Source organism: Neodiprion fabricii, chromosome 4, assembly GCF_021155785.1.
Source record: "Neodiprion fabricii isolate iyNeoFabr1 chromosome 4, iyNeoFabr1.1, whole genome shotgun sequence".
NCBI lineage: Eukaryota > Metazoa > Arthropoda > Insecta > Hymenoptera > Diprionidae > Neodiprion > Neodiprion fabricii.
Genome location: NC_060242.1, coordinates 332384 through 358035, shown reverse-complemented (window position 1 = coordinate 358035; position 25652 = coordinate 332384). Strand labels below are relative to the sequence as shown.

Genomic DNA, 25652 nt, shown 5'->3' with positions numbered 1-25652 from the left:
ATATTGTTGGCAATCGAGTTATGAATTTTCATTCAAATTCGCTTTAAATAAATACTGGTATTTTGTTCCGTTGAAGGCAGATTTCAATACTGTAGTCTAAAAAAATATATTCTATAAAGTGAATAATAAGTCAATAGAATTCGCTCATTTTCATCATTGGTATATTAAAAAAAAACATACGTTCCGCAGTCAAATTCAAATTCACCGCTCTGAGGCAGCCACCGTGAAGATTTTCCGCACGGTTCCATTCCGCAACACTGACGGATTTCATACGTTTTCCTGTAGACATTTTTTTTTTTTTTTTTTTTTGCGAACACAGCGATATAAACTACACGGTCACGCCACGGCTACTACCGCGTGGTCAGTTCAAGCCAACGGCCAATATGCGGATGGTGGCGCCACCACCGTAAATCACGGATTACAGTCTGGATAACTTCAATGAAATCAAGGTGAAATTAGTTCGAGGAGTTCCCGCGAGGTGCGGCGATTCTGAACTTCTCAAGATTTCTCATTGTCAGTGCTGGTTTCATTACTCCCGAGTTGAGCGTCGCGCTTCTCAGCCCAAGAATCGGTTCATCGATGTTCCGCCTTATTATACAAAACTATAATTTCTATTCGAACACGTAACGAGGCTCGGACAGACGGTGTGCCAAATTCGTCAGTTTATTGTTCATTATTTATTTATGTTTGGCTTGTATCAACTTTCCTGTACGCTACTTCGATTTTTTTTTCTCTCTTATACATATTAAAAGAACCCTGACGGTCTGGTCACCGCGAGTATATCGGCAGCAACGCGAATCACGTACACCGACGAACACTTACCCATGACAACGCAAACGATAGGTAGAGGGGAAATAGAATTGTAAAAACGAAAAGAAAATCGAAGAAAAGTTATCGATTCAAAAATCACCGTGAGGTGATAATAAACGAGACAAGAAAATCAGATTGACACAGTCATCGTCGTCGTCGTCATCGGTATCCAGTCACGTGTTACCTAGTCGAAACGTCGGCGGTACCTACGTCACAAGTCAAGGACATCGGTCGTGCAAAAAATTGAGAAGCTCCAGCGCGACTGCCTGCCGTTCAACAAGTGTGCAGGTAAGGCGGGCTTTACATCGGCTGTTGCATGTAAATCAAGCAGGTGGTGGCGTCGTTTTGCGAAAAGTTACGAGAGCGGGCGGTACGCAAGCTAATTCAACAAGTTAGTTTTCGAAGGAGATTTAACTTGTTTCCCCAACCACTCCTAATTATCCCTTGCTCTTCAAATTCTTTGATGCGTGCGTATTCTACTTTCGCCCTGGGAAGTACACGGGTGATATTACTTAACTCCGGTACGTTCAAATTTCATCACATTTCCAATCAAGGTATAACTAGCTGTTACGCTCCGTGTCATGTCTCTTAACGTACGAAAAAATTACAACACGTTCAACCACTACACAGAAATGACGGGTTGACACGTGCAAGGCAGATGACAGAAAATTGCTGCTATCAAGTGCCAATGCCAGTGTAGTCGCTTATCTCTCAATAAATTGTAGACCTTATACTGCATACTGTAATCAACTGCAAGTATGTAGTATAATGCGTAATTATTCGAACTGAAATCATCACGTGATCTTAGAACCGTTACCAATGTTACTATGTGTATGACGGTGAGTTATAGTTGCAGACTACAGGGAAGGGATATCTTATGTATGTAATTTTTATAAATTAAAAAAAAATTTCATTGCGACGTCGCTCAGATCTGTGAAAAATCTTTGTAAAATTTCAAGTTCCTACGTCAACTTAAACATGTACTTCTAAGCTCCGTAACTTTTAAATGTAGAATACATGTAGTTTTTATACCAAGTTATTTCGTTTTGCATGAGTTTGGTATAAATTGAGGGACCGATTTGAAACTTGGCAGAGTTGTTGGTTATAGTAATAGGAACAAACCCTGTTCAAGATTTCATCATTATCGTTCCCTTATATACACTACCGGCCAATAGTTTTGTCGAAATTCTTGCTGCACTGAAAATTAGATAACGGACTCAAAAATAAAGATAATTAAACGTTCCAAGTGGCGTTTTAAAGATAAGAAATTTACCTTCATTTTGCTTTTTTAGAAAATACCCTATTTTTTTTTTTTGTTTTTGCCCCGGTACACATTTTTGAACGTGGCCGTTATTGCGGCTATTTTTTAGCCACCGGAAATTATTTTGAATTCTTTCTGTTCAGAAATGTTTTAACGTAGCATGATTATTACTTTACGTAATCAAGGCACGTCATATCTCATTATCGCGAAAAAATAAATAGTTCGATAAATAAGGTTTGGACGGCGCAAGTGCCTCGCTTTATCGGAATATTTCTTTTATTCTCTCTGTTCGTATCCACCCACCTCTTTACCGCGAAATTTCACGTAAAATCAGGAGCGCGAATTAGCACGGAAAGAGAGAGAGAGAGAGTGTGTGTGAGCGAGTAAAATGTTACTCCGAGAAGCGTAATTCAATCCAGACATGACATCCGACTCTCCATGCAGAGTTTGAGAGTAAATTGATGCGCGGACATTCAAGTTCAGCCCTCACCGGAGTCGAGTAATAATTAGGCAAAAACGGCAAGGACGTAAGAACGTTGGGTGTACGTGTGTTGCATACGACGATACTGTATTAATTCACTTGCCTGTGAAGGTCCTTAACTTATTTATGGTCATTTAACATTGAACTTTAATCTGACTGAAAAACCTTGGTTGCCACGATCACGCATACAGATTGAATTAACGATATGATTGTTATTGCTATATTATGATACGGGGATTTCAATTTCAACGTACAGTATACGTATCATCGTCAATCGTGCGTATTATCTATCATCGCCTTACGTCCGGAACTTTATCTCCAACCATACAGGAGACCACTCGAGTCGATATTTATCAAAGAGTGATCATGTAAAATCAGTCTCGATCACGGCGCACGTATAGATGATGTATACGTAAATGCATACATATACGTAAATCTAAGCCACAGGTACAACCTGGGCGCAGGTAAATTTTTACGGACGCACAACTTCTTTGACAACCTCAGACGTGGCAGCAGCAGCAGCAACTATTTCTAGAGCAGCACACAAATATTATACATTTGAATAAAAGATGAAGGAGAAGTGGAAGAGAACTTCTATGCCCCCCCCTCGACCAACTCTTTCTCATTGTCAGCGATGTGAAAGAAACCGTTTCAAAGATCACGAAATCGAAGTTGGTTTATACGCTAATGTAAAGATGTAATATTTTTAAGAACCCCTATTTTGCCACTTAACCATTGTCTGAAACTCACAATCAGTAAACCGTGTAATTTAAGCAAAACGTAGTTAAATTTTGGAAACTCGGCTAAATTGTGTCTCAATTTTTTACCCTCACTTTAACCCTGCAGGGCTGGAGTTACCTTTTTCATTAGGAGATAAACTTATTTCGCCGATCACGGTTGAAAGAATATATATTAGATAATGATCAATTTTCGAAACCTCGTATCATCTATTCAAAAAGTAATACACAGAAGGATATTAACGAGTTCATCGTCGGTTATTCCATGGTTTTGCAGAGCCTCGAATCAACAGCATACCCGGCTACCGTTAAATTTCGCAGTATTTTTTTTCGATTGGTAGCGAACCTTGACAGTTTGACACCGACGCGGGAGAGGGAGAAAAGATTCGGCTGCGCTAGCAACGTTACCGCTAAAATTCTTACACGCTATAGTCAGCGAATTTTGCAATCTCATCGCGGCATGGCGTACATCACTCGCGTTATTGTAGTTAAATTGTTCACGATAACATCATCGCGCTTCGCAAGTGCCTGCGAATATTGCCCGAGGAGTACATTTCTGCACGTATAAGATGCGCTCAACGCTACGAGGGTATTGCAAAACCTCTACATCGACACATAATTGCGGAATTTTTTGCCTCTTACCGTTCGAACGAATAGGCATTCGATTTAAATTTCTTTAAAAGAATCAAACCGACCGAAAAGAAAAGACATCGAATGGAAATTCTACGTTGCATTGTTACGCGAAGTAATGCGTCGTTTTATTTTTCCTCGGTCATCCTTCACTTTTACGTATGTCTAATGTTTTCCGAACTTGCTCGAGGCTAGACAGAATTGCGTTTAAAGCTTATCGTTTGAATAGCCAACGTGTCGTCGTGTTATATAATGATTGTGTAAAAAAAAAATTACCCGCACTCGTGGCAAAAACGACGAATTCAAGAACAGCGCGTCTACGGTCCTTGAATATTTCGCCTAAAGTATAAGAGTTATACGGTCCCGGTCTGAGAAAATAAAACCACCTGTGTGTGGATGATGAATCGATTAATTAATACACGTGTCGTTGCGTGATCGCGATTCGAGCATACCTGCGTAACGCAACACCGATAACAATAGCGAAATTATGCCTTCGCAATTACGCGGGTTCTCCTCCTCTTATCCCTGCAGTGACTTACTTTCGTCCCCAATGCATCGCTAAGGCTATGTTCGCCTCCATGTTCGTAATCGTATCGTCGGCCAGCCAGTCAGTCAATCGGACGTAGCAATTACGATAGGTATAGACAAAGGCACGCGTGTCCTGAATAACGCCACGATGGATCACAGTTCACGGGGCTGAAGTTGGTAACTTTTACCGTATCGTAACGTTGAACGAAAAATGACTGTTTTGCACCTTTGGAATAACTCGAGAAATTTTATTTACAAAGTCTGAGTTTGTTCATGCTTTATTAACGGTATCCAAAATTTCATGTAATCCTCTAAAGTTGCAAGATAACGAGTTTTTCTAAAGATGCATCATCACAGCAACGTTGCAAACCTCAGTCTGATCAAAGTTCACGGTAGCACAAACCGTAAGGCGCGTATCGTTCGTTGCTTTTGTCCGATGAAGAATTATAATATTCTCGCTTCCAAAAAACGGAATCAATCCCAACATCGGTACTTGACCGACTCCTCTTCCTGATAGCTACCGACATGTTCTATCGTTAACCGAAACCTTGCACCTTTTTCTTTCTCTTGTCATTTTATTTCTAATATTCTCTCATATTTTTTTCACCCCCAGCCTGAAAGTTGCTCGGTCTCGTTATTTTCTCATTCAGCCACTTCCGAAACAGTCCCTCTCCCTCGCAGACAGTATCGGTTTTTTCGCCGTTGTTGCATTTCCTTTCGACTTTAGGCGACGTGGACGCGGATTTCCCGTCCCTGTGGGACGAATATTCCGTGTTATTATTATATTGCCCGAATAGATGTCCTGTACTCTGCTACAAATGTGTGACATTTCTTGAGATATGTATTAACGCCTCGGCGCAACGGAGCGACGATGTGAATTCAAATTAACCACACTACCGCGTGGACATTTCCTCTCGACGGTTGAAAAATTTTGCAAAAGATGAACAGATTTTGGTGGATAAAGGTGACGTGAATAAGGAAATACTGACTTAAACTTTGGCCTACTTCTTGATGCTCGAAAATATCCCCTCGCTTTCGCTGTATAAAAAGTAGGAGCATAAAGCCGCGTTTATCGAGAACATCGCCATCATGCACTGCGTGTTGAAGTCTTCCCAGTCGATTACACCCATGGTTGGGAGTAAAGAAATAAGAGAATATCGTTTCTCGCCGTATGAAACTTTAACTGGATAATTTTATTTACCAAATATTAATGTCTGCACGTATTAAAATTTCTTACGAGTCGTAACCTTTTTCCGTGTTGTTGCAAAATAAAATCGAATCTTGTATAACAGACAATTGACGCTCAACGCTTGGCAAAATTCAGCTTGAAGACGATTGAGCGAATCCGCCGAGATGCTTAAAAAATTAACAACAATTTTCTTATAGTTGCGAAATCGTTGCGTTTCAGTTACCGAGGGGCAAACGGTTATAATTTATTCAGAGTTTTCTGACGATCGCGACGATGGCCTGTCTTTTATACTTTTTTCTGGCCGACACCTTGATTTTTCACTTATTTCCAGTTGAATTATTCGCATATAATGCATATTAAAAAGATGTGGACTTCTCTTGATATTTGTGATTGATTAAATTGAAGTTGATCTTACTGCGTAGCGACGAAGGAAAAGTACGCTTGAGGTTCATGCTCCTATGTCGGCAATCAAGGTTTTTTCAAGTTGTTTTGCTCACGTTGCGCTTATCATTCTTACGAAAACGTATACAGGTGTATACATGTACGAGCAAAAATTGAACGATTTCAACGTCATCGACGCGAATCGACGTTATATATAGGTACATGTATGGATGTGTTTCTTATAAATCAAATTGTGACCGGATCGTATGATTTTGTCTTTGCTCTCTCGTCATTCCCACCACCTGGCACCCGACTATGGAAGAAAAAATCTCGAAAACTGATATCGATTTCTACTACGTTTGCACTCGTTTGTACCTCGGATACACTTGTACTTCATACTTGTGCTTCGCTTCCTCGTTATTAACGAAATAAAAGGAAAATGGAAGAAGAAGAAGAAGATGTATCCAAAGCGATCGGAATGAGAACGAAGCAAAAACGTGGCCGACTCTGTCTCTGATACCCATCATAACTAATTCGCGTGCACAGCAAGTCATCGTTTATTTAGTCGTTGTATTTTCACCCGAAAGGTGAAACAGGTATATCTTTGTGCACATAGTATACTTTCACAGGAATGCGTCCGAACCGCGTGCAGGAATAACGTGACTCGTGAATACAACTGTACGTAGAAAGAAACGGCATTTCTACTATCCTCGGCTATACTCGACGGCTTGAAATCGGGCGGTGACGTCGACGGCGTCAAGGAAGACCGTTTACATACATTCGTAAATATTAAACGCGGACGTAAACGCACACGTACGCTAGCCAGGGCGAAAAACGTCACGGTCACCGTGTCGCAGTGCTTCCGCTTATATATTGCTGTTGAAGAAATTTAACGAGAGAGAGAGAGAGTCGAGTCGATTTACTGCGGGCGTACTCAACGTCAGTTACGTCCCAACGACGGCTTCGGCGGGTTGCTGCGGTTGCGGCTCGAATTCACTGCATTCTATCTCGTTTAATTTATCCCCGCAAAGTATAGGAAAATTTATCTTTTACCGTTGTATGTTGCAAAGTGATTGGTTATTTGTTACTCGTTGAAACTGCATCGTACGTTACAGATACTTTTATAATTTGAAAACATATCGATATTTTTTTTTGTTTTTTTTTTTTTTTTTTTTTTTTTTTGTCGACGTCAAATATGGATTTACCGGTAAGTGTTATATACGTTTAACGCGATATGTTTCAATAATGTAATATATTATTATTATCATATTCTCCCTGGGCGATAAAGACAATTACGATTAGGATTAGATGTAACTTGTATAAATAATCCCGTCGTGCAAGGTTGAATGAGAATGAATTCTCAGATCCGTGTATAATGAAACATGTTAACGGACAAGGCTGGCAACTGATGGCGATGCTTATCCCAAACGAATGACACGTTCGGTAATGTCGGTCATCAAAATATCACTGACGTTATTCCGATTTATTATTCAGTTTATTTGTCAAATTATACGACTATCAATATTATTGGTATCATTCATCAAGGTTCACTTTTTCATTCCAACAGCTCAACACAGAATGTTGTCTAATTCAGTGATTTTTCTCCGCACATGGTATACAAATTGTTTTTCATCCGCTATAGCAATTCATTAATATAACGATGATGATAACAATACCAGTAACAATAATAATAATATAAGTAATAATCATCGTCTCGCGGCAGAATTTCAGACACAATACGCAACGCGTGCACTGATTAGGGTACTGGTAGTAACAATAATCATAATCATAACCGGTTGTCACAGATAAACGAATTTGAAATCGTCAAGTCATGCTGCTGTAACGACTAATACATTCTGAATCGTTTTATGTATTATCTTTTTGTTTATTCTTTGCCAACTCATGCGGGATTTCGGAATCAAGGGTTACATTATCTAATCCTTGTACGCTCAGACTTTATCGTGACCTGCAGTAATTCTTATGCAAATTGATGTGAGCGTGGTGTGAGTCTCGAGAATATCCGACAGAATTATTACCCAATGGATTGGGGCGGGAATTGAATTATTTTATCGTTGGTTAGGGATTCCCAATTTTTATTTATTTTTTTTTTCTATCGTATTGGACTTGAGCAGAAGATTTTATTGCGACTAAAATTGCTGTTGGAATATTTTTGTCCTTAGAATCCGCGCCTGCTTCTTCGGTACCTCAAATTTGACTCTTAGCTAATTCCCACAATAATGAGCATGACAAACATACCGAAATTCGGGATATTATACCACTTATCCTCCTTAAGATGTTGTATATCTGCGTGGAAAAAAATTTTTAAATCGAAGTCGTTCAACTATTCGGTAAACGCAAGTTTTATTTCGTAGACGCTGTAACTCTGACAATAAATCCCGCGTCCGTCGATGAGAGACAAGATTTCGTTTCAATTCAGGATAACTACGCGAATAAGGTGTATTATATAAATGGCTCACGCCTATGTGTGATACAAACGGGTATGAGGATGCCTGTATATATATTACACTTATTGTCAGGTATGTCTGGAAAAGCGATAAAATTAAGTAGCCTCGGGTGATTATTCGTCGACACGGGTATTGCACACGAGCTTACATCCGTTCACGTACGCAGGTATATCTCCGTAATCAGTCTCTGGGTAAAATTGTGAGTAAACACGTACGTATGTATGCGCGGGGGATATCATTATGCGCTACGGAGACAGACAGTCGTACTACTTCACGTGTGCAAATCACTCTTAAAGAGCTAGCTGTGCTTCGAACGTCGCTTCGCATCGGATTCGCAGTATCGTGCAAAGAAGTCGGTATAGTGAATCAGCGTTGAGTTTCGATGTAGTGGGTGTTTCTCTTTTTCTTCGTTAAATTTCATCTTTTTTATTTTATTTTTGTCCTTCAATTTTTCCGCCTTCGAACTCGCAATTCCGACTCCGCATATTTTATTCGCTACTTCTTCTCCCCTCGGTGGTGGTAAACTACGTAAAACGATTTAATTAATCCATTTTAATGACGCATGTCGAATCCGTTAAACGTAAATTATACATGCATGCTAAAAAACGACGCCGTATTAATGTACGCTGCATGTTTATGCGGTTTGTCGCGATTACGTAACCTCGGGAATGAAAAGTATGCGGCTCGGGGTGTTTCTAGAGAATGAAAATTTCGATTTCTCGTTCTCCTATCCCTCCGGACATGAGTTTTGATAGAAAGAAAAAACATTCTCGCGAAGAGGGAGCCCTGTAGCGAAAAATTTAACACCACGGGAACCGTATTTCAAATTAAGAGAAACAAAATTTCATCGAATAATTTTTTTCATTCTCTTTATTCCTAATTTCTCATTTTTCATAAAAAATTCTAAACAATTTTGAGTTGAATATTTTTTTTTGCGACTGAAAGTTGCTTGCAAATTGTTGCGAACAATTGGAAATTTTTATTTTTTTTTCTCCCAATTCCAAATACAATCCTCACGGTGTCATATTTTTAGCTACAGAGATCCCTCTTCGCGAGGATGTTTTATTTCATCAAAACTCGGAAGTTTTGAGGAGATATTATTATTATTATTATTATTATTATTATTATTTTCCGAAACACCCTAACGTGGCCGCCGGAATTGGGGATATTTTAGCCGAAATATTCGCGTTCCTTTGCACTTCTTTTTCCTACATCCGCAGCGGAGCATTATTACCAGAACGAAATACAAACCTAACCCGTTGTCCAATCTTTAGAGAAACACGTACAAGAAATTGACTAAGGAAACACATAAAACTGTGATCGACGAAATTTACCTCAAATTTACATTCGTTGTAATCGGTTTTTTTTTTTTTTTTTTAATCTTTCTGTTCTCAAAGACTGCCGACGCCTCTCAGCCAAAAGCAATCAGGATGGGGGATTCGCCAGTATTCGAAAATGGAGAGGGAAGCGAAGTAGTTGTCGAGCCCTTGTTTAGCACCTTCGACATCGTGCTCCTGGGTGCCCTTCTACTGGCAGCCGTTTGGTGGTACATGCGATCCAACAGGCAGGATGTCGAGGAGACGTTGACAACGAAGTCATACTCGATTCAGTAAGTACACGACAATATGACGATCGTTATTATATGTACGAATTACGCGGTATAATAATCACTTTTCTGACGCGATTCCCAGCAAGCGAGTTAAACGCAATAATTTTTTCATTTTCGGACCACTTAATTACCCACAATTAATAATAAAGAGGTGAGGAAAATTTTTTTTTAACGATTTTACGCTGCGAATATTATAAATAGATAGAAAAAATTTCCGCTGCACATCAGGATCTTTGTTCGTTACGTACCAACCTATCTTGTGTTTCCATACAGGCTATTTTCTTGATTTTACTCGTTCTTTCCGTGGTTCGGATGTATCGACACGCGTTTGAGATAGCGTGTGAAATATGATACTTTTTTCCCCTACTTCCTGTGTCGTAATGACTATAATTTTGTCTTTGCCCTGTCATCCAACTCTTGATTACACGCGATCATATAATTGTTTGATGATGAATTAATTTTGACAAAAAGTTTATACGGAAGTGTGCGAGTAAAAAAAATTACGCAAATTTCAATCTTCAGACCGACGTCTTTCGCTACCGCGCCACCAGCCGAAAATTCATTTATCAAAAAACTGCAGGCTTCAGGACGAAGTCTTGTCGTATTTTACGGAAGTCAGACCGGAACTGGAGAAGAATTTGCGGGTCGTATCGCCAAAGAGGGGATACGCTACCAGCTAAAAGGGATGGTCGCCGACCCGGAGGAATGCGAAATGGTAAATGTGCATATTTTTAAAGAGAAGAAAAAAATATTAAGTAAAGAAATAAACAAATATATACATAAATTACTCCGCATACCTGAAACCTGTTATAATATATTCATCTATATTTAATCGTATACACTGGAAATAGCTGTATCATACTCGTCGGCACTTACATATAGAATTTTAGACTTTTTTACATATATCTATATGTAATGACAGGTTGGTCAAGTCTCCAATAGCCATTTTAAAATAATCTAGTGGCCTACACACAGTAGTAGATAGCGGGCTAATCGTAAGCATGACTAGGCTGTTTAATACGCAACGGCAGAATCACGTAGGCAACTTCAATGCGTACATATGTCCATACGTACATGCATACATGCATACGCATATGAGTGTGCGTGCCTTGAGCACTCACACGTATCGTATGTGTACACGACTTGTCGTTCGACGCGCTATCCAAGTAAATAAAAGAGAAATAAATCCAACCACACGAAGATGCGGAAAAGATACCGCAAATTTTCTAACCCGCTATTAACTTTTGTATTCCATACATTTTTTCGCAAAAAATTAACGTGCTGAATTTCGAAGGAATGTTTACGTAACAACATCTACTACATGGGATAAATTATATTCCCTCGAGTAGGCGTTTGTCGGGACGAGCAATTACTGTCTGTAACATCAAAGTCAACCGTCTACAAACAAGTTTGCGTGTTTCAGAATTGTACATGTTATGTTGGCATTAAGGATCTTCATACAGATTGGTATGTACTTATATACGGGGAATTTCATGCGAACCCGACCAAAGTCTGACCCTCACCATTTCTGATTTTAATGAAAAATTTGTCCGCCATTGTTCCAATTCTGATATAGTACACTGAACTGTTTCAGATTTTTTGTTCGCTTGTTCGATTATTTATAAATATTTAAAGTGATTTTGATAAGGATCTCTTTTAAAACTTTTCTATTGACAACAATAATTGAAAATGCTTAAGAGAAATGGAAAAAAGAATCGGCCCGGTATTGAAATGTTTCGAAAACAAATGCAGTTGATAAAAGTTATTTGAGAATTTTGAAAAAGACTTTTTTTCAAAATCACTCTCATTATTCATAAATAATTAATCAGCGGGATAAAAAATCTGAACAAATTTGGGTACTGCTTCAGAATTGAGACAATTGCAGACAATTTTTAAACATAATGAAAAATGGGGAGGGTGATCGGACGTTTGTTGGGTTTGCATGGAATTCCCCGTATGATATGATTCCTGTATCGCGGGCACACAACCGAAATTGCGGAAAGAATGATTGATAACCTGTGCCCGTAAACTTCTATTCTTTGTCGGTGTGAATTCGCAAATGTACGATAATTGCGTCTGCTTATCGCGAGAATTATGTCAAATGTCAAACCCTGTACGTACGTTTTCAATTTCGTTACTTTTAATATGCTTTTCAGGAAGAGTTGGTCAATCTTAAGAATATCTCCAACAGCCTTGCGGTATTCTGCATGGCAACTTACGGAGAGGGTGATCCAACCGATAACGCCATGGAGTTCGTCAATTGGCTGAAAAATGGCGACGATGACCTCACCGGTCTCAATTACGCGGTGAGTTACTTCTCATCTTTCATCCTCCTCTCACACCTCTTTATCCAACTCTCCTGCAATCCTGCAAAAGATTCAAGACGTTTAAAATTCACTAAAAACGGTTTCGCATTATTTCATTGCTATCTACCCGCGGTGTTGTTAATTACGAGTTGAAAGTGGTAAAAAATGATCCAACGATTCGAAATTAGAATCGAAGGGATTTCGATGATGGCGCCATCTGCCGCGTTCAAAACGGCTGCGCGCGCATCTTCGATTATCGTCTGCCGGAGTGTCAATTAAAGTGAATCCCGCCGACGTTTTTCGCCTGCCGCCTCAGTTTCTAACCTCAATTCAATCACCACGTTTCGAACGACGCCGTATATCTCTGCACGGTTTAGGCGCCGTGAAAGAAATAATTTAGCGATAATCGTAATTGAATGAATACATACATTATAGTTTTACGATTGTTTCGGTCGGCCAACAGCGAACATTACGACCGTTACGTAAAATCAGATCCATTCCACGTGACTTATAAATATTATTATTATTATTATTAACATCACGATTGTCAGACATAGACGGCAAGTTACAGCAATATTTTTTCCCCTCTTTTTGCCTTCTGGTGTTTACTTTTTTCGTTTCATCTTTATCTTTTACTATGCATCTGATTTGGCACGGAGCACGTGTATTTTTCTAATCACAGAACGGACAATGATTTGAAACGATGAAAAACACCGTCAGAAATTATACGAATTCTTTTTTGTATGAATATCATTCGCAGTAATGAACATTACGAAATGCGCGAATGTCACACTACGCGGAAAGTTTTTCCGTATTTTCGTACAGTCCTCTGTCATCCACACTGGCGCCACATGGTGTCGGTCTGATGCACTAAAATTGCCGGGAATATTTGAGGTCTGTTTTTCCTTCTGCTACAAATGTTTTTTTCTTTTTACTCATTTTGTTTGCATTCAAACTACATCTAACAATAAGTTGTGTACTTCAATTCCCAGAATTCGAAAATTCCGAATCTCAATCAACAGTACTCAATTTTCTTAAATTGAAACAAAAATAAATAAATAAAAATTCCTCAATAATTTTAGCTATCAATTTGGTAAAAAATTGTAATCCAATCTTGGAAAAGATTAATTTAATATAGAATTTATTTTATTTGCAAATTGAGGTGACACTTTGTATAAAAAAGAAAATTACAACCGATAAGCTATGTCCATATATTAGTTGAAATAATTGTTTTCAGGTATTTGGCCTTGGAAACAAGACTTATGAGCATTACAACGAGGTAGCTATATACATTGATCACAGACTAGAGCAGCTTGGAGCTACTCGGGTCTTTGAACTCGGTCTGGGAGACGACGATGCTAAGTAAGTGGTATTATTGTTTATTTTTCTCAACCATTTCATGATCTTATTCGATTGATTAACATTGTTTGAATCGTGTAAAATCGTTTTATAACTATCACCCAACTCATTATCGGTATGAAAATATGGCCTACGTGCGTTTCGAGTGAGCATATTTAATCGTCTCAGTGAATTACACCGCCGGCTGTTTGCTTGTTACGCACAATATCACCTCTCATGACCTCTTGTTCCTGAATGATTCATAGAGTCTAATTAATTCCCGTAATTGAGGAAGTACGTTATCTCTTGTTATTTGTTTTGTTTTCCGTATTTGTTTCAACAGCTTGCATATTCGAAATAATTTAGCACTGTTTTTCCAAATACATAACTGCTGTCCAGCCAATTAGAAATCCTCGTTCAGACTTTTTCTCCTCTTCATTTCCTTATGTAACCAAAAACCGAATGTGTCTTTTTCTTATTCTCAGTATTGAAGACGACTTTATAACATGGAAGGACAAGTTCTGGCCAGCCGTTTGCAAACACTTTGACATCGTTGCCACAGGCGAAGATGTTAGTATTCGTCAATACAAGCTAACTGAACACATAGAGTTGAAACCTGAGCGTATTTACACCGGTGAGATCGCCCGTCTCCACTCCTTCCAAAACCAAAGGCCGTAAGTCTTCAGTTGTATATTTTTCTCTGAACATCGTACATTTGATTCACAGAATTGCACTCTGAACGTGTTTGCTCTTTTGCAGGCCATTTGACGCAAAGAATCCATACTTGGCACCGGTGAAAGTAAACAGAGAATTACATGGACCGAAATCGGAACGTTCTTGCATGCACATAGAGTTTGATATCGAAGGATCCAAGATGCGCTACGAGGCTGGAGATCATTTAGCCGTTTATCCCGTAAATGATTCGAATCTGGTTGAAAAAATCGGCGAGAAATGCGGCGTTGACCTGGACACTATCATAACTCTGACAAATACAGACGGTAAGATAAAAAAGAAGCTGGCAGCAAAATTGTAGCGTTTCGAACGTCACGGTTCACTCTTTCACGATTTTATTAATTTGATTTTCTTGTTTCAGAGGAGTCAAGCAAGAAGCATCCCTTCCCTTGTCCCTGTACATATCGCACTGCTCTTACTCATTATTTGGACATAACAAGTAATCCTAGAACTCACGTAATCAAAGAACTGGCTGATTATGCTAGTGACCCGGCGGACAAAGAGAAACTGAAGCTGATGGCATCTACTAGCGCAGAAGGGAAAGCACTCTTCAATCAATGGGTTATTCAAGACAATAGAAACATTGTTCATATATTGGAAGATATTCCAAGCCTGAAACCAGCACTAGATCATCTCTGCGAATTGCTGCCTCGACTCCAGTGTCGTTACTATTCTATTTCTTCTTCACCCAAGGTAATCTTTGAGAAGAATACCATCCCGTTCTGGTTTAAAAGATCTCTGGGTTGCACGGTTTCATTGATCGTAATATCCTATTTTTTAGTTCCATCCAACGACTGTTCATATCACAGCCGTTGTGGTAGAGTACAAGACATCTACTGGACGATTGAACAAAGGTGTAACAACCACTTGGTTAAAGCAAAAACATCCGTCAGATCCGCCAGCTCTTGTTCCAATTTTCGTCCGTAAATCACAGTTCAGGCTTCCAACTCGACCGTCTACTCCAATCATAATGATTGGTCCTGGAACGGGATTAGCACCATTCCGTGGTTTCATACAGGAACGGGATCACGCCAGAAAAGAAGGTATGTGGATAGTTGCAAAGAATATGATGAAACATGATTCATTCTCACGGATCTGTGTATCGTTACAGTCTTTTACACGCGAAAAAACGTGATTCTTATTGACCCTCGTGTTCCAGGCAAAGAGGTTGGGGACACGATTCTATACTTTGGATGCCGCAGACGCGAGGAGGATTACCTTTACCAGAACGAATTGGACGAGTACGTCAAGAGCGGGACTCTAAAATTACACGTCGCTTTCAGCCGAGAGCAAGCGCAAAAAGAGTACGTCACGCATCTGCTGGAGCGAAACAAGGAGGAATTGTGGAATGTCATCGGTGAAAATAATGGCCATATCTACATATGCGGGTAAGTTGTACTTTATCTCACATTTGAGTTTGGCCAATCGTTTTCACAAATCACTGACGACACCATTCATCTTTCTGTATTTCAGTGACGCACGTAACATGGCTCGTGACGTACACAACATTCTTATCAAAGTTGTGATGGAGAAAGGGAAGATGACTGAAATGGAAGCGACCGCGTACATCAAGAAGATGGACACGCAAAAGCGTTACTCGAGCGACGTATGGAGTTGAATGGTCATTTTCATATTGATTAATATGAAGAAACAAATAATCCACATGTCAATGTATATTACTTTTCAATTAACTGCATCTCATTCTCATTCTCTTTCTCCTTTATACCAAACCATTCGGAATACAGCCTATCTGTTATCGCCATATTTTTATTATTCTATTCATTCATAATCAACTCATAAGTAACATAACAATTTCATCACTAGGAATACGCGAACTGGAACGATTCGCAATGCACAATGTTTGAATCGTCAAACATAATACTTCATAAAATTTCACTGTTAAATTTGATATAATTGGATCAGATAAATCACCCCACAAGAACAAAGATCAATGTTTCAGAACGACAGCCTCACCTCTTTGCGGTTAATGAAAAAGTAAAATTGACACTGTGACATGGTAAATATCGGTATATAGAACCTCATTGTCAGATTGACCATATATGAACAATATCTTTATATATTATTAAAGACGTCAAAGAAAATTTAGTCCAATTTAATTTTAATTGTAATTTTGAATACTATAAATTAATTAATCACACGTGCATCATATTTTGTTCTTAATTTTAGGAACAAGGATGCAGAGGAAAATGATAGGTTTCAAACAATTTGTAGCAATACTGTAACATAAAATATGGTTAGAAATTTTAAAAAAAAATTATGTATGTAGAAATCATATTTGTAAATTAATATTCGGGTGATCGAAGTATGCATTACTTGTCATACTAATCTATTAGTTACATTATCTGTATTCTATTTTGACCAATAACTATGAATACCGGAAAAGTATTTGCAGCAATTGGTGGCATTTTACGCATGTTAAAAAATTGAATAACTGTAAAAATTTTGGTATATTATAAAGTGCATGTTATATCGTGTAAAGATGGATTGCATGAAAGTAAAGAATAAAAATGTTGCAAAGATTTGTCATAATAGTAATCGAATTTATCGTTTCTATGTCCCTTACTATTCTACTTCTTGCTACAGTTAAAGGGTTATGTGATTGTTTTAAAATTGCAAAGACGACAATTGCAATACCGATCTTGGCTTTTTATTAGAAAAAACGCTCTTTTACAATTATTACGACTTACGATACGACTTACATGATATCTAACAAGATAGTTACGGTGGATTAATTCAGGTTTTACAATAGAAGTGAAACTAATGCACAAAACGTCGATCAACTTTTTTCTGTATCACCATAAGAGGATCTGTTTTATGAATGTAGTATTTCATATTACGTAGTAACACCTTTGGAATCAAACAACATTTGGTACGAATACTTTGATCGAACACTGCCCTAAATGAGAAAAAAAAGTGTACGTACATGTACCCCAAATTTCTTCGTAAATCAGAAATGAGGATAGGTGAAAATTATATATCAATGAGTCTAGCGAGTCGAACTTTCTCGGGAGAAGTTCTGAGGTGCTTGGAATACAACAGGCCTATCGGTACAGTCAGCAATAAATAGAACAATGTGATATTTATTGATTATGCCGCACAGGAACTTTCGGTCTGCAATTAAAAAAACAAAAATAACAGAAAGTAAGCGGATGATAGTACTGCAATGCTGCAGTGGAAAAATAGATTGAAGCAGTTAGTTTTAAATTTTATGCACTTTTAAAATGGCAGTTCTTTTTGATCTACAAGGATGCTGCTAGTATTAGTAACGGATTAATCAGGTTTCAATAGCCAATTAATTGATCACCTGCGACAATGAATTAGCTAAATGATTGGGTATATTAATGAATCGGCCGGCAGTCAATTAAAATCGGTGGTGATAACTTATAAATTTTTATTCGATACTTTTTAGAAACTTAGACATCTAATGGATCATTGTTTTCAACTCATGGTGTCGTTGAATTCGAAATTGAGTCATGTTTGAGCGTTCAAGAATTTGAACATGGAGCAACGACGAGTACAGTAATTTCTCTTGACCATTGACGCAAACGGTATATGAATGATATGGAATGATGATTGAGGCGATGTCGTGAAAGTCAGCCAAAGAAGAAAGAACTGTATTCCCTCGTTGCTCTCCGCTAAATGCATTAGTTTATAATAATTAAGTTTCTTTACTCGTAGTACCTTCTTCGCACGAGTTGATTATTAAGAGTTAGCAAAGGGAGATGCTCAAAAAAAAAAATCTATATATACAGAGAAAAAAAGACGAAGCCAAAACTAAATACGAAACTAAGATGAAATGATTATTGTATTGCATATGTATAATATAAAACAAACAAAAATGCTTTTCTCAGTTAAATAAGGCATGCATTCGATTTTTCAACCTAATATATGATCAAAACTCCTTCATTGGCATGTACGCCGACAATTGACATGATTATTCTAGTTGAGATGAATGATACAAACAATGACGTTTCATTGAAAATTTAAGGTGTTTCAGGATAAAATGCTTTGTGATGCAGCAGCCTAATACAGTATTTGATTGTAAATATAAATGGCAATTAGAGTATATATGTATATATAAGGCATAACGTAGTTGAGAAATTATAAACCGAAACTAGAAGCATTTCGAATATAATGGAAGTGAACATATCTGGACACTAAACATCAATATATGTATGCATGGTAGAAACACATGAGACAGTTTATTAATGATATATTTAAACCTAAGGAGTTATTATTTTTGGTACAGCTCTGACATGTCTCGGAGAGAAGCAGTTAGATAGGTTAAAAAGAAAAATAATCATAAATTTCCTCTTTGAAACATTTCAAACACGAGTAGCAGATATCTGTTAATATGTACGTCTATCATATTATTGTTAGATCACAGTCAATTTTATATTCAAAAACAAAATTATAAAATAAAATTATTACGATAAATAAATAATTTAGTCGCAGACATTCAAACAATGTATAATCTGCTGTTGCATACATGCTAAACACCGGTAAGTCAGTCACACATCAGGCAAACGATATTTACGAATGTGACATACCAAATTCACGACAAACTTTCACTGGTTTGGATTCATAATTAATCGTGTTTTTTAAAGACCGGTTACTTTCAAAACTTTACCAAAAATAATAACAGTACGTAGGATAAAAGCAAAACAATTCGCTGTAGTAATGGTCCACGCCCTAAAGCTTATTAAGTACACTAAACGCAATAGACAGTCGTTCGTCTTTGCCAGCGGCACAACGCTTCATTACCAAATCAGTCTTTGAAAATCATTCATTGTAAAATGCTACCTGCAGAGACACACTATATATAAAGTTGAACAAGATATTACGTTTCCTATTTGACGAATATTTTGAAAATTCGAAAAAGGACAGGGATAATATCATTTGGCACAGAGTATATTCGTTATAGAATACTCTCCCACTATGACTTATTGTTAGCCTATCTGTATTTGTGTATCGTAATGTTATTATCGCTTGTGAAGACATTAATAATAATTTTAAAAAAAATAGAAAAAAGAAAAAACAAAAAAGGTTCAACGTTTTTAATCGCTTATTGTAAAATAACTTGAACAATATACGTAGATTGTGCGGTGTGCATGACAATATCGATCATCCAGCACCCCGACATGGGCTTGCGAGTTTGTCAGAGTATAAAACACTGTACATAGTTACGGGCAACTTGACTGATTTGCTCGTGTTCAAAATTTACATGAGAAATTTCTAGCGCTGATAAATCGCACATCGCAATGATTTTTCAACAAACGTGATTCAAGGTAGATTCAACCTTCTCACCATCAAATGTAATCCAGACACAGGTATTTCTTTTTTCAGAAACGTCAGTCTATGTGCCGAATAATAAAATTTCTTTGACACGCCAAACTGAGGATGATCGAATATGAAATACAGCGTACAACGTACTTTGTTCTTCGTTTTTCTTTTCTCATCCAAGGAACAATAGGTAATGTAAATCTATGAGCTATTTTCTTAAAATTTACCACTTTATGTTTTAAATGTTGATTTATTAGGACGTGGGGAGACAACTTAATAGTTTATATTTTTAAGATAATTGTTGTTGTTGTTGTTGTAGTTTTTTTTTTTTTTTTAGAGATTAGGACGTCGCGGCTACTACTACAGTCGGCGATACGTCAGGTTCTCCGGCGCCGTCCGCCACTGTTGAGTCAACGACTTTTTTAACCTTTATAGACTCTGCACTAGCATCGGTCGAACTCTCGGGTTCTCTCTTCTGCGACGACATGTCTTTATTCGTTTTTACCTCAGCTGATACGCTGCTGCATGCTTCGTTTACCCCATTCGTGTGTATTTTTTTATTTTCATCTTCCGTAACCGTTTCCCCATTCTGTGTCGTACCGTTCGTTTTGTTCGCATCCGTCGTCGGTTCCTCCTGACTCTTTGCACCTTCTTTTTTGAGTTCTTTGTTTTCTTCTTCTTCTGCATCCACATCCTTAGTCACAGTTTCTTTCTTTGCCTCAGCAACGATGCTTGTTTCAGCCTTAATTGCATCTTTGCTATTACTTTCCGTCTCTTTCGTTGAGTTAGCCACAGTTTCCTCAACTTTGGATTCAGTCTTTTTTACAGCATCTGAACTGTCTTTGTTCTCAACTGCCACGTTTTGATCATCAGTCTTGGACGGCTCCTCAGTCTTTGCCATTCCATTTTCTTTAACCACATCCTTAGCTACTGTTTGATCCGACTTTAGAGCAGATTCCTCGTTCGCTTTTAATACTTTGCTGGTTTGAATGGCGGTTTTCTCTGTTTCTGCTGCCATGCTTTCTATCTTCGCATCACTTTTCACTGTTTCCTTCGTTAACGGTACGTCGACTTTAACGTGAGTTTCTTCAACTGCGGGTTTTGATTCCATTTCGGATTTCTCAGTCTCTATGCCCAACTTGTTATTTAAAATTTCACAACTTTCTTCAGAACCTTCGGTCTTAATCTCTTTAACATCATCGGAAATTTTTGTAGGAGTTTCATCCGGCTTTCTTGAGGCAGACAGTTCGGTTGATTCGTTGACCGCCTTGCTATTTGTCTCAGTTATGATAGAATCAGATTTCTCCTCAGAAAGTTCGACTTTTTTCTCCAAGAGTTCAGTTTTCTGACTATCGGTGAGTGTAGTTCTATCAGCCTCGTCTGCGTTATTCTTTTCTAGAGTTTTTTCTTCACTTTTCTTGCTACTTTCTTTATCAATAGTTTCGCAGATCACTTTAGATTTGTCATCATCTTTGCTTACTTTCAAGGTACCTTTTTCACTTTCAACTACCTCAACCTTTTCCTCCTTCTTTTCTTCTACAGGCTTAGCATCAGAACCAGATTCATCAATTTGCTTTACAACTTCAGGTTTTCCATCAGTCTCCATGGCTTCGTCTTTTTCCACAGTAGTCACAGACACTGTAGCTTCCACATCAGTGTTCTTCTTTCCTTCAATTTCATTTGTTTTCTTTTCTCCCTTCTTTTCCTCCTTCTCCCTTTTAGCATCCTCTGACTCAACTTTTGACTCATTCTCTTTTTCACTGACATCAGTCATTTCAACATCACCAGATATTTCCATCTTTTCTTCGGCTGTCAGCTTTGCTATAGACTCCTTCTTGTCAATTTCCGGCGTGTCCAACTTTTGGCGCTTAGCTGCACTCTCGAATGACAAGTCCAAAAATGACGTCGCAGTTCTGAACTCCATCTTCTCCTCCGCACTCAATGGAGCATTGCCTTCACGAATCATGAGGATTGAATAAAGTCCAGCTTCCTTGGCAGCTTTGGCTTCTACAAAAAAATAAACGGTAACAGGAAGGAAATTTAAGATGCCGGTAATACAGTATAAAAGAGTGCATGCAGACACATGAAATATGCAAACCTTGGACAATATCGGTGAGGAAAATGACGTCACTGGCCTCAGACTTTACCTGATCCAGAATATTTTTATAACTGGTAGCCTCTTGTTTCATTCCAACTCCAGTATCAAAATGGCCACTGAAATACTAAGGGAAAACAAAAGAATAAAAAGAGGTCAACAAATACTGGACGGACGTATTTTTAACGAAAAATTTTATCGTGATGATCACTTTATACCTCAAGCAGATCCCCGCATTGGCTGTGTCCAAAAAGCAGTTTCTGTGCCTCGACACTTCCACTTGAATAAATGTAAACCTTCTTTCCAGAAATTTTCCAAGCTTTGAGACATTCCGGAACATCCTCGTATACACTGGATCAAAATTATGCTAATAAATTCAGAACTCAAAGGATGTGAAAAAATAAATATCCAAATTATTGTAGAGTAAGAGAAAAATGTTTTGACACTGATTTCTGGTTTTTGATGTGCAAAGAATTCGATCATCGTTTTATTTGGAATGGAATGTGATACTGAAAGTTGAGTAGCTAGCATAATTCAGTGTGTCGATTGCGTGAAATTTTTCTTCACCAAAGTTTCATACAACTTTCAAGTTGACACTGGTGTACTAAGAATTGGCCCAATAAATAAATCATCAATAATTTTACACCAAAAATCAACCACTGATAAGAAGGTGCATATATTCAAAATTTTCAATAATTCAAGTGCCAAATTGAGGACAGACGTATCGCGAGTCAAAGAAGAGGGGAGACTACCTTTAAAACAGTATAGCCAGGTTTTAAAATACCAAAGGTAATTAGTATTAAATAATCAGTCATTAGCAATTTCACAATATCGCTCAAAACCTAATAAGAAATACACATGTTGAATTAACTCACTGTCCCTTGACATTGCCAGAGTCATAGGCTTCGCGCCACATATGACCCTGCAATTGCTTCAGGGCCCCAGTTTTTCGATCTCCATCCATTTGCCACAAAATATTCTTAACAACTGATTCCTTTTCTTCATCAGTGGTAGAACCAGTAATGGCCACAAGGCCTTCAATCTTGTCTTCTTCATCTTTCTTAGCCTGAAATTTTTGGGACGTAATAGCATGTTCAACAAAACAAAAATGAAAAAAAAAAAAAAGAAAGAAAATAAATATGCCGGTTCTTCCTATCGAGTTTCACATATTATTGACACTGTTGAATTTCTTTCAGTGTTAACAACTGTTAAAAAATTTTAACGATCGAAGACAGGGAAGAAAATTTCAAATCGTTCTTTGCGCACATTTTGATTTGTGAATACATACTGAAATATTGATTCTACATCTGGGTGTTACTGGAAATGCTTGATAACCAGCATTTTCAATCTACTTCATTGGGCGATCCCAGTAATGTATCTCTTTGATTTTAAACCGTTAAATATCACAAAGAGAAAGAAACAAATCTGTAATATATATACTATAGTTTTCTTTAGTAAATTTAATCAGCTAATGATATATGGTGTTTTCCCTTGTGTAAAAATAAGCAGTAATATATTTATATAGGGAATACACGAGTGAAAATAAAAATTCTCTACAGTTTCAGACCAAATCTCAGTGAGGTGCAAAAATGTTATACGAACAATATTATATTGTTGAAGAAAATGTAAAATGTAAACTTGATTCGGAGTTTTGAGTCTTGGGGTCTCTACATTGTCTTCATGCTTTAGGAAACAGGGTAAAATCTGGGACAAAGGACTTACTCAGGTCAAAAGAAGGAGGCTGACAGCTAGACTAGCCGTTCCCTTATTATTTCCATTGGATAGACTTGGGGGTATTTGTATATTTTTATATTTCTGAGTGTATGTATACTGCCTCCACAAGATCCTTGGCACGACTTTACATACTCTATAATAACTATTTGCCCTTAACTTTCGTAAATCATTATTGTTTAAGAGTAATTTGTCACACATCTCATCAAGCTAATGCAGATAAAAAGAAGACCTGGGCAGCTTGACGCAATTCACTTTGGAAGCAATGGTTTGCCTCGCAGAACTTTATGGTACGGTATGGTATGGTATTGTATGGTTTGGATTCGGTGTGTATGGGGGGGGGGGGGGGGTTTGTACAGAAGAAGATAACATTTCTACATAATAAAAAAAAACAAAAAAAAAACATGGTTTGAACAATGTACCTTAGTGTACGACTGATGAAAAGAAACAATAGGAATTATTTTTGAATATTAGATGACTAATATTATATTATTGGAATTATTACGTAAAGTTGATATAATCAAACAAGAATCCTGACATTACGACGAGCATCAAGAAGGAATATACGACAATAACAGTAGCTGTAACGATGAGATTAATATTCACCTGTTCCTTGAGTTTTTCTAAATCACGTTTAAACTCTTCCTCCTCCCATTTAGCGTCGATGTATTTTTTAACGTTCTCTCGGATGTAAGGGAATAGTGTCTCCTGCAGAAATGAATGGAGACACAGCATTGAATAAACGGTGAATAAAGGACGATGCAGCAGGAGAAAACATTTACAATAGAAGCGGCGCCGGCAGTAACGGCGGGCGGGGGGCCGGGGGAATAAAGAGGAAGGAAGAAAAACCGAGCTGAGCAATGTGAAAAATGCGATTTGTATGAAAAACGAGACATCAAAATGATGATAAAAGAAAAAAGGTACGCGCGACGAGTGGGGAAGCATCTGATTGGAATTAGCGAAAAAATTTTCACGCGATATTCGCAACGAGAGCCATCAGAGAGCGAGAGCGCCGTTGATGCCGGCAAAACTGGCTACTTTGGCACATGGAAGGATATAAATGGACGATTGTTTGCAAATTTATAATATCGCGATGCTGTCCGTGATAAACCCGCACGACTCTTGAAACGCATTTGTGAAATAATTGTAGCGTAGTATCAGAGCAACGATTGGTAGATAAAAGAAATGTGAAAGCCGGGCGAGATTATCTGACGGCCATGCTTTGGGGAGCTGAGAGTAGAGGAGAGACGGTGTCTCTTTGTTACCTTAACAAAAGTTATGCTCGTTGTTGTTCCCTCGATATCAACTATGATAACGTTCTGCTTCAGCAAGGACTCTTCCTGATCCTGACTACGCTTTTCCCCGGCCATTTCGACGCGTTTAATTCGTATTCAGAGCCCGTGTGAAATAACGTTATATTAATCCCCTTGTCCGTTGCGCGCGATGCGTCTTGCGTATCGTTCCCGTTGGACCGGCGAATGAATTCTGGCGGACAGAGAGCGATCGGTGTGCGTGTGTTAAAACTTCCCCCTGCTAGTGCACACGGGCGAATTTCTTCCTCTGTGTCCCTGCGCGTATGTGTGTGTGTATGTGTTTATATATGTACGTATCTACGTATTCGTTAGAGCGGTTGTGTACTTCTCGCTCGAGTCGAACCGCACGAACCACCCCGCAGCAACCAACTGACGATCACCGCCGCCGACGACGTCTGACAAAGTAGCAACCGAAGGCTGCTACGCGACGCGGACAGGGCGAGAAAAATCACGAAAAATTCACGGCGAAAATATCCACCCTTGAGTAGCGGTTATTTATGCGCGAAAGAAAAATCTCCTGTACTATGCGAGCAATCGAAGGAAAGACCGCGCCGTGCGTATTGCTTAAATTGATTCGCCGATAACAAACGAGTTCTTTGAATCGTTGCACGCTCTCTGTGTGTGAGTACGCGAACGGTCCATCCCCCGAAATGTTACTCCGCGAGAAAGTAGTCCCGCAACGACCTGCCTCCGCTTCTTCTCTTTCGCCACTCGCAATTACGGGCAACGAGTACGATAACTT

The 25652-nt window shown here is 38.3% G+C and overlaps 2 protein-coding genes across 5 annotated transcripts; one reads left to right on the top strand and one right to left on the bottom strand.

Annotated features, from left to right (window-relative positions):
* The first annotated feature begins 526 nt into the window (after positions 1-526).
* LOC124179379 (NADPH--cytochrome P450 reductase) lies at positions 527-17028 on the top strand. 4 transcript variants are annotated; one of them, XM_046563682.1, is made up of 11 exons: positions 527-1098; positions 9880-10091; positions 10614-10806; positions 12248-12397; positions 13635-13759; positions 14221-14409; positions 14495-14733; positions 14829-15160; positions 15249-15510; positions 15627-15855; positions 15941-17028. In XM_046563682.1, the coding sequence occupies exons 2-11, from the start codon at positions 9913-9915 to the stop codon at positions 16083-16085; spliced, it is 2043 nt and encodes a 680-aa protein (XP_046419638.1). In that variant the 5' UTR covers positions 527-1098; positions 9880-9912; the 3' UTR covers positions 16086-17028. The 4 variants fall into 4 exon arrangements, with proteins under 4 accessions (XP_046419638.1, XP_046419637.1, XP_046419636.1 ...); XM_046563681.1 differs by lacking the exon at positions 527-1098 and adding an exon at positions 7198-7224; XM_046563680.1 differs by lacking the exon at positions 527-1098 and adding an exon at positions 8729-8834.
* Positions 16162-25561, bottom strand: LOC124179378 (enolase-phosphatase E1). Its single transcript, XM_046563679.1, has 6 exons — positions 24863-25561; positions 24204-24305; positions 22742-22932; positions 22085-22217; positions 21870-21993; positions 16162-21778 (listed from the first exon to the last, which is right to left on the bottom strand). The coding sequence occupies exons 1-6, from the start codon at positions 24965-24967 to the stop codon at positions 20112-20114; spliced, it is 2322 nt and encodes a 773-aa protein (XP_046419635.1). The 5' UTR covers positions 24968-25561; the 3' UTR covers positions 16162-20111.
* Positions 25562-25652: the final 91 nt, after the last annotated feature.

Bases quoted from the DNA above. Each gene is read 5' to 3' on its own strand.
- LOC124179379 (XM_046563681.1), top strand. The intron at 14,410-14,494 runs GTAAGTCTTCAG...GCTCTTTTGCAG, and splicing joins TCCTTCCAAAACCAAAGGCC to GCCATTTGACGCAAAGAATC. The intron at 14,734-14,828 runs GTAAGATAAAAA...TTCTTGTTTCAG, and splicing joins AACTCTGACAAATACAGACG to AGGAGTCAAGCAAGAAGCAT.
- LOC124179378 (XM_046563679.1), bottom strand. From the start codon at position 24,967: ATGGCCGGGGAAAAGCGTAGTCAGGATCAGGAAGAGTCCTTGCTGAAG. The intron at 22,218-22,741 runs GTGAGTTAATTC...ATTTTGATCCAG, and splicing joins TCTGGCAATGTCAAGGGACA to TGTATACGAGGATGTTCCGG. The intron at 21,994-22,084 runs GTATAAAGTGAT...GTTTTCCCTTAG, and splicing joins AATGCGGGGATCTGCTTGAG to TATTTCAGTGGCCATTTTGA.